The sequence below is a fragment of the Phlebotomus papatasi genome, chromosome 1 (genome assembly GCF_024763615.1).
Source record: "Phlebotomus papatasi isolate M1 chromosome 1, Ppap_2.1, whole genome shotgun sequence".
Taxonomy (NCBI): Eukaryota; Metazoa; Arthropoda; class Insecta; order Diptera; family Psychodidae; genus Phlebotomus; species Phlebotomus papatasi.
In genome coordinates this window covers 76817029-76831767 of record NC_077222.1, presented here as the reverse complement: position 1 = coordinate 76831767, position 14739 = coordinate 76817029, and the positions used below count along the sequence as shown (strand labels likewise).

The window sequence follows — 14739 nt, the reverse complement described above, 5'->3', positions numbered from 1 at the left end:
TAACCCTGGTCAATAACTAAGTTTCTCATAGAAATCGTCAGAAGAATAGTTTCTTTTTGGAAAAATTAAAGAATAAAGGAAAGGAAAATTCAGGCAGCTCTCAAATTCAAGAGTTTGCTTTGCACACTTCATTAACGAAATTTTTATTGGTTTGTAACAGTGTTAGAATGAATTCTTACGATTGGACTACAAAATTGCTTTTATTTTTGTGAGTTGTTTAAAAACTTTTTCTCAATACAGCCACATTTTTAGATAAACACGACGTAATCTTAATTATATAAACCAAAATGTAAATAAGGTAAAAATAGGTCCCACTCTCATTTGTTTTCATGTTCTATGTTTTGAGAACTGCCTCTTTACCTACTTGCCTTTTATGCTTCTTTTTTAAGTGTTTGAGAATAAATATAATATTTTCTATACATAAATGTTTGTATATACTTCGATCCACCTTTCATGATACAGCTGAAGAAATTTAACATTAGATATCTTCTAATTAAATTTTGCATGTTAACTATCAAAGATTGCGGTTCTACTGACTCTGTTTAGTGGAAAATAAATACGATGGTAGAAGCAGCTGTGCAAATTAGGTGCTACTGACATACGAGTGCTATTAAACCATATGATGACTCTTCTGTATGCTGTGCACAAGTTCCTCTTAGGCTCTTTTCTACTGTGATTCTTTCATATCACAGCTTATGTATTCATTAAATTTAGTAAACTTTCCCTTAATTAAATAAAATTTACAAAATAAATATTTTAGATAGACATTTTAGAGCCTCCCTAATGCCTAAAGTAACACGTGAAACATTATAAATATCCATTTAATTTTATGAAAATAAACCAATTTTACCGTGTTTTGAATTTTATGTGTCATCTCATTTTCTCTTTATCATAACTTTAATACGTTCAATAGAACCACAGAATTGATTAGTTTAGTAGCAAAAAGCTGCGTAAATGTTTTTAATAGATTACACATTACAGATTTAAATGAGAAGGGAAACGAATTGAATTCTTTTGAAATGAAATGACCTTTAAAACTGAGTGTATCTTAACCTTTTAAGGATGATTGGAACACCGGTGTCCCATACAGAAAATAATTTTTCCTAACAACCTAATGTTATTTTTTTCTCATGTTTGTACGTAATTGGAAAGTAGAAGGTTGAAGGAATATAAGATATTTTTGCAAATCTACAGCTATTTGCTATATAGTTCATTTTTAAGATACAAATTTTTAAATTCTCATATTGAAAATTGATTTTAATTATTTTTTATACTTGCAATTTTTTTTTAGGCAAAACCGATTTGGAATAAGAAACTACAATACTCATACATAATATTTTTCATTAAATTGAAAATTATCTGTCATTGGTATTGTTAGAAAAGTTATTTACATTTTTGGGCTATTTTTGTCCCTATCGTTCATAGAGACAACAAATATACCAAATCAGACTCTGTTTGCTCTTCGAAGGTTAGATGTAAGGCGTTTCACAAGTTTTGTTTATCGGTTTCATTTTTATTGCTGATTTTCGGTCAGCGAAGATTGTCTCGTCGATAAAGGTTAAGAGACGAAGTAATAAGTAAGAGTTGAGGTGGTTTGTTGATCTAAATTATATCATAATAAGGTCCAGTTCCATTTAAAAATATGAGAAAAATGCTCAATTTTAAAACAGCCAGCTAGCTATCCAGATAATTATATCTATTGTCTCTATTGTAATCGTTCTTGCTTTAAATTAGAATCATAGCCGAAGACCCAAATCTCATTTATATTTACAAGATAGCGCATAAAATCGGTTTTAATCCATACGTTTTTACATAGAGGCACTGAAGACTATTGGCAAGTTTTTTCCTAAAGAGAATTGACTTATCAGTCTGATATATTTCGAAATTATGTATTAAAAGCTATCTAAAAATACACATTTCATAATCTTTGCCGAAAAAAGTGAAAAATAGCTTCACTTTTTATTAGGTTTGATGGGCCCCTGGTTTTAATCTTCCTTAATGATCTATATATGTATGTATGACTCAAGTAAGTTTCAGATGTATTGTTCATATGCGCGCTACCGTTTTGTAAGATTATCATAATTATTATTGATTGAAGATGTCCAAGTCCATAGTATAAATTATTTAGTACATTACTCTTGGATCTGTATAAATATAAAGAATAACATAAATTTTTCCAATGATTCTGATGTTGTGCGTTTTAGATTTCTTCAGCATGGATCACTTTAAAAGCTTGCAGATTACCTTGAAATTCAAGTGACCAACAGCAAACACTTGATTTTGAAGGAGCAGATGCCCCTCTGTAGTGCTTTTACGATCTTGGAATGAATTTACATTGCCTTTAAAGAGCACGGACACAATCACTGCACGAAAGTCCAATTTTTCTATTTTGAAAAATGCACTCACGTGTCAACTTCAATTGACACAAAAAAATATCAAAAAATTGACAGATAGGAATGAAACTTATCATAGATTCATATTAATAGTGCAATTTATATTTTTATCGGCTATATTTTTATGCCGGTCTTCAAAAGTTTCACCAGACTTCTATATTTAGAATATATATATCTTTTGTATTATGTAGATCAAGTGTTTAACAAATAACATTGATTGGTTAATTAAGATCTACTAAATCCAATTTCTTTCTAAATATTTCGAAAAAAAAAACTGAAATACGCTATTCGCATAAAAAGAATCATACCTCATATAAGCTAAAACACGCTTGTTCCTAGTTTTTTTTTTTATTCTTCATCAGCTAGCCTCCAAAGAGGATTGAGGCACATGAAAAAAAACGTTGAGTGATATTTTATCTCACGGCGATTTTCCATGAGATTGCGACTAAATTAAAATTTACAGAGTATTTTGGGATGGAGGAAAAGCACTACTGAGGGATAATCTGAGTTTTTGCCTTCGGGGGCAATCGTAGTTGATGCTTAAAAGCCAACGGCAAAGTCATCAAGAAACCAATAATTATACACAAATAATTTGATCATTTATTAGATTTTATTACAACTTTGGAAGATTTTAAAATATTGACCTATCTTTTTTGCTTTCTGAGAGTGATTCGTTCTGTCAGAAAATACACTAAAATAATAAATTGATGTTAATTGTGTCATAAATGATGTAACTTTATAATTGGGAAACCAGAAAATTTTCATTAATTTTAAGCCACATTTGTGCAAATAAAATTTCTTAGCAAGGTGATATGTAAAAAAAAAATTATCAGAATTAATTGCTAAATTTTTGCCGTAAAACCTTGTTTATAAATGTTAGTGGGTTAAATATTTCCAGTTTTTAATTGTATACACTTCAAACTAATAGAAAAACAAAAAACCAAAAAGCAACATTTGGAATTTTTGATAAGCAATTAAATAAAAACTTTTTATGTTTTAATTTAGCTTTGGTCTGAATTCCCGTGATATTATAATATTAAGCTATAGAACAATACAATGAAGCAATCTGACCTTTCTCAAAATCGTATATAATTTTAAGTTTTATTCCATATAATTTTGCAATCTCCCAAATTCAATAACAAAAAGGAATCAGTGATTCAGAGTGAATGAGGAATTTGCAGATTTTAATTGAAGTGTTTCCTGGTATGTAGCCACCAAATAAACTTAAATTTCCTTGTGAAATACAGATGGGAGCAATTTCACACAGCTCCATAATAGTTTTCACTTCTATGATGTCGAAAACTTTTGCTTCACTTTTCATTAACCTCTTGAACAACTTGTACTATTTGCTCGCCCAGAAGTGTTTGATAAAAAGTCAAATATTCTGAACCAAGGTATCGAATTTTGTATGTTAAAGACTGTTTCAGGCATTAAGAAAACGGAAAATATGGTCAGTATATTTAAATATTTCTGAAAAGTCTGGAGTTGCAAAAAGTTCAAAAGATTCTTACTTTGAATATTTTATCTCTCTGCTCTCTCTGTACTGATTTATGGGTTATTTAAATATCTCCATTAATCATTTGATATCGGTTTGAGTTTGGAATCGGTTTTACTTTTGTAGACTTTTTATTTTTAGTCGATATTCAATACTTTTTTGTAAATTCTTAAATGCAATTATCTTGTCAATTTAATAAATAATAATAATAGGAGAAGGTTTTTAAGCTTCGCACTCTGGCTTCCAACACTTCATATTTTTCCCATATTCCTTTGTTGAATCTAACCTAATGGCAATATATTTTAATGGTTAGTCTTAAGTCACTTGCTGATAAAAAAATTGGTTAAATTCGTTAAAGAAATATGGTGAATGTTCGAAGCCAGAGTCTGTGCGGAGCCTGAAAGCTTTCCGTTATAACCTAAAGATATATAATCCATTATAACCTATATCAAAATCGTACATGTCAATATCTATTTTCCCTTTAGAAGAGAAAACAGTATGAGATATCGAAATATGGTTTTTAGTTAATTGTTGTCTAAAGGGATAGCCGACGGTGGTGTAACTGAGCTAGGTTTTTCAGGACAATCTGTTCTGATACAACCTGTCCAATAACCACTTAGGAAGACACGATAAGTGTCGAAAGCTCTGGTAAAATTATGTGTTTGATTTATAGCATTTGATCAACAAATTCCGACGCTCACCGGAAAAAAACCTAGAAACCTAAAAACCTAGCTCGGTTTTTAGTTAAGGTCATATATCGTCAGCTTATTGAAGATATGGGTAATTCAGATTTATCACCTACTCTTTCCACGATTTTAAAATACTTTACACCTCTAATAACCTAAACCTAAACATTCAAAAATTAAAAATTTTATTTTTTTTTAATAAAAATTGTTTAAATGTATGGTAATGGAGTATATTCTACATAGAAAAAAAATATCTCGTAAAATTTTTCGTAAATGTTCGTGAATTCTTACTACTCCGGGCTGGGGACTTACGAAACTTTTGCCAGACAAACAAAAAATTACGAACAAATGACAAAATCTTACCAACAGTTTTAGTGTGTTTACAAAATATTTACGAACAAATAACCCTATTCAAAAATACAAGTTATAATTTTTCCATAAGTTTTTCACAAAATCTATCTTTAAGTTGTCGACATAGGGTACTTTACCTTACCGGGTTCTTATTACCATTTTGTACATTGTTAAAGTTTACATTTTTTTTCTTGTACGATATGTATGAGAAATATGTCCCTTCAGACTTCAGATACTTCAATTGTTCCCACCGGGCGTGACTCGAGCTCTCAACTGTCATAGTCGTATCGGCCGGGGGTCACACCGCTCAAGATCCGAACGCTCTTACCAATTGAACCACGGATCCTTCCAAAAAATATTTTTGAAACTTTATTTCACTGTAGATTATTTTAGACACACTGTTTATTTTTGTTCAAGTTTTTGATTAGCAAAATTTCGCACCTTCTTTGATTCCTCCCATTAAGGCTTTTACAAAATCACCACGGTATTTGACCATTTTTATGATTGCACTTTTTATTGAAGTATCGATATTCTGGACAGGTTTTATCTTCTTCTTCGGATCCTTTTTTGATAAAATAGGCCAATATCTCTATGGTGTTTGGTAAGTTCAACTTCTTGGTTACGTAAGGGATATTATTCTCCTTGTACCATCCTTTGGTTGCCTTTGAGTAATAACATGACGCTAAATTTGGCCAGAAGATCGGGGGTATGTTATGGCTTCTGTACAGAGGCAATAGGTGATTTTGGAGGCACTCTGTGATGTAAATGGACAACTTCCTGATGCCCTGCAAGAACGCCTTTCTCTGACGCCCACATGTGCAAATTGCCATCCGAACCATGATTTTTTTTAAACTTGTCATAGTTTTTGAATCTCTACTTTTTGTCACATCCAGTGCGGAACTTTCCAATGTAATATTGCTATCCTGGTAATTGTTTGAAGGGCTTCAAGAATAAGTGTCACGGTGATGATATTGTGAAAGCCGTGATGAAAGGAATCAAACAGAATCTGCGAGATTTTGTTAAGCAAAAACTAAAAAAAAAACTTTAGGAGAAAACGCGCTACCTTCGGATGACTGAACTTTTATACAACTCGTTTTTTTCTATGTTGACCCATAACTCTTTTCTGAAAATTTGTAGTATTATTGGATTAGCTATTAAAATATTATAATATTATAATGAATCAAATTCATTTCAAACATATTGAAAAAAATAAATAAATTGTTCGGTTTGGAAGGTAGCGGTCGGCCATAGATGTGGGTGATTTTGCCCTCCGGGGATGCCTTATGCCGGCTTCAGCCCTAAGGTTTAGCTCTGTTCCCGAGGGTTTCAAAATTCGAAATAGCAACCAATTTTATTGATTTTTCAAAACTTAATGGAACACTTGATCATAATATCCAATTTTAAGAGATAATTTTCCATAAAATCTTGATTGATAAGAAATTAGAAAAGGAAAGCCATGGCTAAGGGCTTCGACAGATCTGAGGATTAGCCGAAAGACGGCTTAGGATAATTATATTTGAAATAACGGTTAAACTTCATTTCCATAATTTTCCATAAAGTCGTCTCTCGGCTTTGGTTGTAAGTGTGTCTAGGGCATAAGCCTTAGGTCTAAAGCCCGTATTAATCACCCTTCTGTTCGTAAGCTTTTCTTTAATTTTAGCATAAGGCTTGTCTTTACCGATCAGACATGGTAGATAGAATCGGCGAAGATCGTCCTTAAGTGTTAGAATTAGAGAAAAGCTAACGAACAGAAGGGTGATTAATACGGGCTTCAGATCCAAGGCTAACCATATGGCTTATCTTTTCTATTCTGAAAAAAAAAAAAAAAATGTTTTGTCAAATTAGCAAGTTAAGTTTGTAAAAAGGATGTTCTTCCATACAGAATATGGAAAAGTTTTATCAAATCGGCGGCCAACTGGATCTTGTTAAAAATGTGTTAAAAGGGTGTTTTTCTATATAAAATGCAAGAAAAAGTTTTGTCAAATTGGTAAATAATATCCTTTTGACAAAATTTTAACAAAATCTATTTGTTCGTTTAACAAGATATTTTTTTTAAGAGTAATTTCTTATCAATCAAGATTTTATGGAAAATTATCACTTAAAATTGGATATTATGATCAAGTGATCCATTAAGTTTTGAAAAATCAATAAAATTGGTTGCTATTTAGAATTTTGAAACCCTTTTTGAAGATGTCGAATACGTTTTATTTTGTTCCTAATTGTAAAATTTTCTTACTAACCCCAAGATAATTTATTATGATTACGGAATCTGTTTTTACTACTCGAATTCTACGGAGAGAGCAGTATATACCCTCGATTTTTTCACCCCCTCAAAATTTCCACCCTCCACCCCCCGGAAACCAATTTTATCAACAAATCTTCACGTTTCAGACGATTTCTGGGAAATGTCACGCTGTTTGTCCGTCTGTCCGTCCGGCTGTCGCCAGCTCTAGACGCCAAACAGTTAGAGATAGAGACTTGGGACCTTCGGGAGACCTCCCCATAAGTTGATCCAAGGATCGTTAACATGTCCCTCATTTCCCCCTTCCCCTCCAAAACTACGTTTTTCTGCGATTGCTCGAAAACGCGTCGTGCGATTTTTTTTTTCGTTTTTGGATGTTTTTAAGAATACCCAGACGGATAATTGACCATGTGTGAAAATATCGTTGAATTATTCCTAATAACGGGTGTTCAAGGTCAAAGGTTAAAAAAGACACTAGAGCAGACCTGTGCTCGTTAAAGTCGTGTAATATCGGAAATTTTGTGTTGATAATTTGAATGGAAATTACAGATAGCCATACTGGTGACATTAATCCCGCTCATTCACGGTGCCATGATAAATATTTTTGCGCCAAAAAGACATAACAGACATAAAAACTCATATAGAAAAATTGTCTTCTTGATATCTTTGTCAGAAGACGGATAGCTGTTTACTACACACCCTTTTACTTGAATCTTACAGAAATACAAAGAAATTAAATACAAATATCACTTCAAATGAAAAGTTCCTAAATCGCGCGTAATTCAACTGTGAGAGAGAGATAGAGACACAAATAACTCACTTGACAAACGCCTGGCAAATCTCTGAAATGCAACAAAATATTTTCTTCTCTATTTTATCCTTATTAGCAGGTCGTGTCGCCTTTTGTAATATGTACTTTTGTATTCCTTATTAACCAAAATAGTGTTGAACAAAAGGGTTTTTCTCAAACCTATCCTGAATTTTGGGACAGCTCAAAAGAATATGAGTCTTCCAGCTCAAAATTTCATCCCAATGTTTTTGTTGTAATATCGACAATTATTCACAATTAACCCAAATAACTGTATTCAAGTGAATTATTAAAAGGATTTTCTTGTAAAAATGACTTAACACTAAGGAATTAAATAATTTTCACATTAAAAAACCTCTCATTTTCTCTACGTGAATTTTCGCGGCATTTCGAAGAATCCCAATTGGCACCACCAAATTCACTTCGGCTTTTATTTTAGCGAAGGCCTGCTCTAGAGAGCGCATTTATCAAGCAATTGGGTTCATGTTTGGGGTCGCTGGAAAGGTCTTGGAATTTCTTATAAAACTGAACCGGTTCCAATCGGTTTTGAATCAGTAATGAACTGATTCATAACCGATAAAAATTTTTATCTGAAAATCAATTCTATTACTTTTAAAATTATTTTGGAGGATCTTTTGAGAGATTTATGAATCAGTTCAAATCGTTTGAGAACCGGTAAACTGTAAATGATGCGAAAGTGCTATTGCGGTATAGTATCTAAGTCACGAGTTCGAGCATTTCGCAAAACCTGGAACGCTTTGCCACTTCTTTTTGTTTATAAATCTTATACAAGGAGTAGTTTATTTATAGCAAATAAGATTATCGTAGAAATGAACTATGTAAAAGAATAATAATGATAAAATATTGAAGATTGAGATTTGTATTCAGCAAATGGTATATAGAAAAGTTCATTCAAGGTTTTGTATGGTGTGAATTGTTGGATGCTTTTTCATCGCAATTGCGTGTAAAGCTGATGAAATGATTGGGGAGTTGAGGGAAACATGAAGGAATGAAGGAAAATGAAATAAGAAAATTGCATTTTTCCAGTTGCGCTTTTCTTTTCACAATCCATACCGAAAAGGAGAAAATGGAATACTCTTTGGAATTCCGTCATTTCAATGCATAACAATTGAGAGTGAGATATTCAAAGGATTCATTTCCCACCTTTTCTGTTTCCCTTTTCAGGATCCCCAGGCATCATATGATGTCAACAGTCACGATGATGATCCTATGCCTCACTATGATATCTCTGATTCAAATAGGCATGGTACAAGGTGTGCCGGTGAAGTGGCTGCCACGGCAAATAATTCACTCTGTGCGGTTGGTATTGCCTTTGGGGCAAGTGTTGGTGGTGTCCGGATGCTGGATGGTGATGTGACAGATGCGGTGGAGGCTCGGTCGCTGAGCCTCAATCCGCAACACATTGACATCTACAGTGCCTCTTGGGGGCCGGATGATGATGGGAAGACTGTAGATGGGCCGGGTGAATTGGCCACGAGGGCCTTCATCGAGGGTGTCAAGTATGGTCGCGGTGGTAAGGGTAGTATATTCATTTGGGCATCGGGTAATGGTGGTCGTGAACACGATAATTGCAACTGCGATGGATACACCAATAGTATCTGGACACTGTCCATCTCCAGTGCTACTGAGGAGGGTGCTGTACCATGGTATTCAGAGATGTGCAGCTCAACACTTGCAACAACGTACAGCAGCGGTGGGCAGGGTGAGAAGCAAATTGTCACGACAGACTTACATCACAGTTGTACGACTTCGCACACGGGCACATCAGCATCAGCACCACTAGCCGCGGGAATTGTGGCTCTGGTTCTGGAAGCAAATAGAAATCTAACGTGGAGAGATTTACAGCATATAGGTAATAAAACATTATATTGAATTCTTACTTTATATCTGGGGTAAATTTGTGCAGCTTCTCTGCACAGCAATCTATCGTGACGTGACCATTGAAAGTAAATTGGAAGGATGTTGTGTAATTGTGGGTGAAAAGTGGCATGGACTTATTGGGAAGTTTGAAAGAAATATTGAAATATCTTGGAATTTTACATAGTGATACTTTAAAAATCTCTAAATTTGTTTTACAGTCATATAAATCTTTGATTTATTGAATTTTATTTTAGATCAACTTTGTTGAAAAAAAGAAATTAACAATCTTTTATATTTAAATTTATATTTTATTTGTATATTTTTGTTTTTTTTTCTACAAAATCTACTTAAAATGAAACATGAATCATCAAAATTTTATATACTTTAGCTAGTCCTGTAATTTGAAGTGAAACGAAATTTTTCGATAGGATCCAATTTTCCTGGGAGCAATTTTCTCAATGAATTTGGTAATGAATAGGGTGAATTGTGGAAATGGAAACACTTAAGAAAAAGTTCAATTTCAAATGCGTTTTTAAGCCAAATAAATATTTATTATTTTCATTTTCTTTCCATCATAAGATTCCTTGTAAAAACTTTTAACAGAATCTTAACAGTTTTTATTAGAATTTTCAATAAATTAATTAAAATATTCAATCAAATTGGAAAACAACACATTTTGAAAAGATGGACAAAATTTTGGAAAGTGAGACAAAAACTTTTGGAAAGTTGGGCATAGTGATATTAATGACAAAATATCAGACGAAATATGTAGAAAATCAAATGTTGAGGGTTTTCTCTGTATACTTGCACATTTAATAGTTATGCTAATCCCTCCTTTATGTCCGGGTAACAGTTGAGGAACGCTAATTACCAAGAACTTTCTGAACGTATGTACAACTAAAAAGAGGTTCTGTAAATTTCACAGACGCCTCGCGCTGTCCAGCAGTTATAGCTTTAACCCTTTAAGGACGATTGGGTCACCGGTGACCCAAAAATGAAATTTTTCCTACTGCCATATAAAGTTGCATTTTGCACTAAAAACTCAGAAAAAGTGATTTTTTCGGACTCCCGATTTTTGACCCTTCCGTCCTTAAAGGGTTAATGCGGATGCAAGTTTTTAGCACACTTCAATACCCAATCCGCCCAGGTTCTTTGCCACTTGCTTTGGAAGTTCTGTAGAGGCTCCTCTTTGTTTTTCTCTGCGAAGCTAGAATGTTTTGCCATTTCTTTTTAAATATAGTGACTTTGTTTATAAACACGATTTACACATTATTCATTTTTCCAAGATTTTTTCAAAGTTAAATTATAATTGATTTGGTTTGGATTAGCTTAAAATGTCTTTAAATTTCTAAGACGTTGCAAACGGTTTTCAAAAACCAATGATCCACTACTGGTTTTTTTTGCAAAAAGAAACGAGCAGTAAAAAAATTAAAAATGGGCAGTAAAATATCTAATTAGGGTCAGTAAAAAACTTAAATCTTTACAAAAATGGGTCTAACGGTGCTATCACACGAGGGTTTTTCACGTTTTAATTTTAAATTCAATTGAGCCAATTGAGCATTAAAATTTCTAGAATTTACTTGAAAATTCTCACAGTCAGGACACATTTTGTAAGAAATTTGCTCAATTTTAAATAGTTCCACGAGATTTTTGTTTGTGAATGACTCCGGAAAATGTGTAATAATACTTAAAATGAAGAAGAAATTAAGATTTCTTAACACAACAATTTCCTTCGAATAGCTTTGGAGGAACTCAATGAATTACTCCCGATGCTCAAGCTTCACTTGATGCAAGTTTATCACTAAAACACTGTACTTATCTTATATTCTGACCACAAATAATATTAATTACGAGTAAATAAATTTAATAAGAACAATTTTCTTTAAAAGACTACTTGTTCAACTGCAATAAAATTGAAATTAATGAGCAATTTTAACATTTTAATTTGCTGAATTAAAATTTATTTGAGCAACCACATTTATGCTATTTTAACATATTTAAACAGGTTTTTCTGGGGCAAGTATTAGTTTTTATTAATAAATAAGTGCAGATCTATCAATTCAATTGGTTTTTAGTGCAAAATAACGCATAGGAACAATTCATCTGAAAATAAAATTGAATTGACAAATTGAAAAAATCCTAGTATTATAGCACGGTAATTTGTATATTTAACATTTAAAATTGTTGCAGATATAATAATTTATTTTCCCTTTGCAAAATTTTGGACAATAATATCACTGTTTCAAATCTTTTTTGTTATTGCACAATTTTAACTTTTTACTGCTCATTACAATGCCGTTTTTTGCGAAAAATTAATTTATAATAATTTTGACTAAAATTGGACTATTTGGGATCATTTCTAATTGAGAATTTTGCAACTTCCTCACTGTTTTGGGTACGCAAAAGTGAAATAAACCATTAAAAAGTACACTTGAATTTAGGACCTACTTCTTCGTAGTCTCCTTTTTGCTCATCTGAAAAATGAGAAAATCTCTAAATTCTGAATTAAAAACTGATTTTAAATTCTCAATTTTATTCTATATGCATTTTATGCTGAGTTCTAGATGATTCATGAACCGGTTAAAGTCAGATTAAAAGGATTACACACTAAAAACAATAACAGAAAAATTTCACGGGGTAGCTCGATTTCACAATGGTTTAAAAATTTAAGCACAGATGCATATTTTTCTTTATCATTTGGTATTACTACACTGACTAACGGAAGGCTCTATATATAGTATTTTCAATTGTGTTCTAAAATTGAAAATATACATTAGCTTTTGCAGTGAACACATTCATGAATATACATATAAGTTCTATAGAATTCCTGAATTTATCCATCAATATTTAGTGTAAACTATAAAATTTGAATATACCTTCCAAAAAGGATATAGAAATACTTTAGAGAGAGAAAATATTTACATGCACATACCACATCAATTCGCTGCAAAAGAGAGCAATTTTGCATCGTATATAGTTGAAATTCATGAAATTTTTCAAGCCACAGAGATTGGATTGTGAATTGATGAATTTCTTTTGTATTTATACTCCTCGTGCAACCTTTGCAACCACCACCACCAATTTGGTAATATAGTGGTGAGAACGGCAAAACCTGGCAATCTCAATGATCCAACATGGGGGCGGAATGGTGTTGGCAGACGAGTGAGTCACTCCTTTGGCTATGGCCTAATGGATGCTGCTGGAATGGTGAAGGTGGCGCGTACTTGGAAGACGGTACCAGAACAACAATTGTGCGAAATCAATGCTCCACCACTCGACAGGTAATGAATATGTCATTAACATAGACTTGCTAGAATGATTATACTTTGATAGTGTTAGAGGGCACCACCGCTGACACCACTGGCACCCCTAAATGAAATATCATGCCAGTGGCCGCCATTCATTCTTCTTTTGTTCATCATTCAGTTAAGACGCTTTCAATATCATTCTCACATTATAGTCATAAAAGTTGAAGTTCCATTCTAATAAAATTTATTAAAATTAAATCAAGTGTTTGGTTTGGACTGGCCACCTCTCATAACCCTTCGGCGACAACGTGGGATAATTAAATATTATATTCCTCTTCTTTCCGAAGGTACCAAGCCACAACATTCTGGCGACAACGTGGGATAATTAAATATTATATTCCTCTTCTTTCCGAAGGTACCAAGCCACAACATTCTGGCCCCGAGGACGTGGAATTCTGATCCCTAGGACAAGGAATTCTAGCCTGAGGACGTGGAGCGAATTTCTGAGGTGATTCTCACGCGCTAGGTCTACAGAATCTCAGCGAAAGCAGAAATTGCAATTTCACGCGATCCGCCATCTTGGCTTTCGAAGCAAATTGCGCACATCTCGAAAAATTTTTTTTTTTCCGGAAAGCTCGCTACCTAACCTCACTTCGCAATGGCAGATGCTACTATCAATAAAGAGCTTCTTCAGGCAATTTTGACGATGACTACTGAACTCAAGGCACTCAAAGTAGAGAGACAAGGGCATCAGGGCTCCAACGAAATCACCATCGATAGCTTGGCAAGGTCAATTACCTCATTTACCCACAATCCGGACAGCGGATTGACTTTCGAGTCATGGTACAATCGCTATCGGGACACATTTCTGGAAGATGGAAAGGGATTGAGCGAGTCAGCTAGAGTCCGTTTGTTGCTCAGGCGTCTCGACGCTTCAGCATATGAGAAATATGCCAGCAATGTCTTGCCCAAAAACCCAGCTGAAATTTCTTTTGACGATACTGTGAAGTATTTGACAAAATTCTTCGGCCGTGGTGAGTCACTCTTTTGCCAGCGAAGGAAATGTCTTCAACTTGTGAAAAATGACCTGGACGATTACACTACACATGCTGGAATTGTCAACCGACACTGTGAGAATTTTCTGTTGAGCTCCTGCTCTCCAGATCATTTCAAAGCCTTAATCTTCGTGCTCAGCCTACAGAGCGAGAAAGATGTTTACATTCGTGAGCAGCTTCTGAGCAAACTCGAGACAGAACCCTCTGAGAAGATCAATCTCGAATTTCTCACTGATGAGGCGCGACGCCTGGCCAATGTGAAGGTAGACTCACGCCAAGGAGTTACACAGGAGGTGAAATTCGTCAAGAAGGAGCCCCCCAAATCCAAAGGAAAGACGTCTGCTAACTCTGGTCAAAAAGGAAAGCCGCCTCGCCCGTGTTTTCTATGTGGAGAAATGCATTATTCACGTGACTGCCCCCACAAAAACACAGTTTGTTCTGAGTGTAATGAAGTCGGACATAAGACCTCTTATTGTCCACCAAAAAGGCCCACAGAGACGTCCAAGAAGAACAATCCGAGCTATAAGACCCAGAAAAAGAAGACTGGAAACGCAAACGCCATCTTCTCTGTCAATTCTGT

General features: G+C 33.8%; 1 protein-coding gene across 1 annotated transcript in view; it reads left to right on the top strand.

Annotated features, from left to right (window-relative positions):
- Positions 1 to 14739, top strand: part of LOC129803876 (furin-like protease 1) — a 155228-nt gene that overhangs the window by 87930 nt on the left and 52559 nt on the right. The window contains exons 5-6 of the mRNA XM_055850707.1: positions 9161 to 9848; positions 12951 to 13137. Of these exons, the coding sequence (XP_055706682.1) occupies positions 9161 to 9848; positions 12951 to 13137 (875 nt within the window). The remainder of the gene's footprint in view (positions 1 to 9160; positions 9849 to 12950; positions 13138 to 14739) is intronic.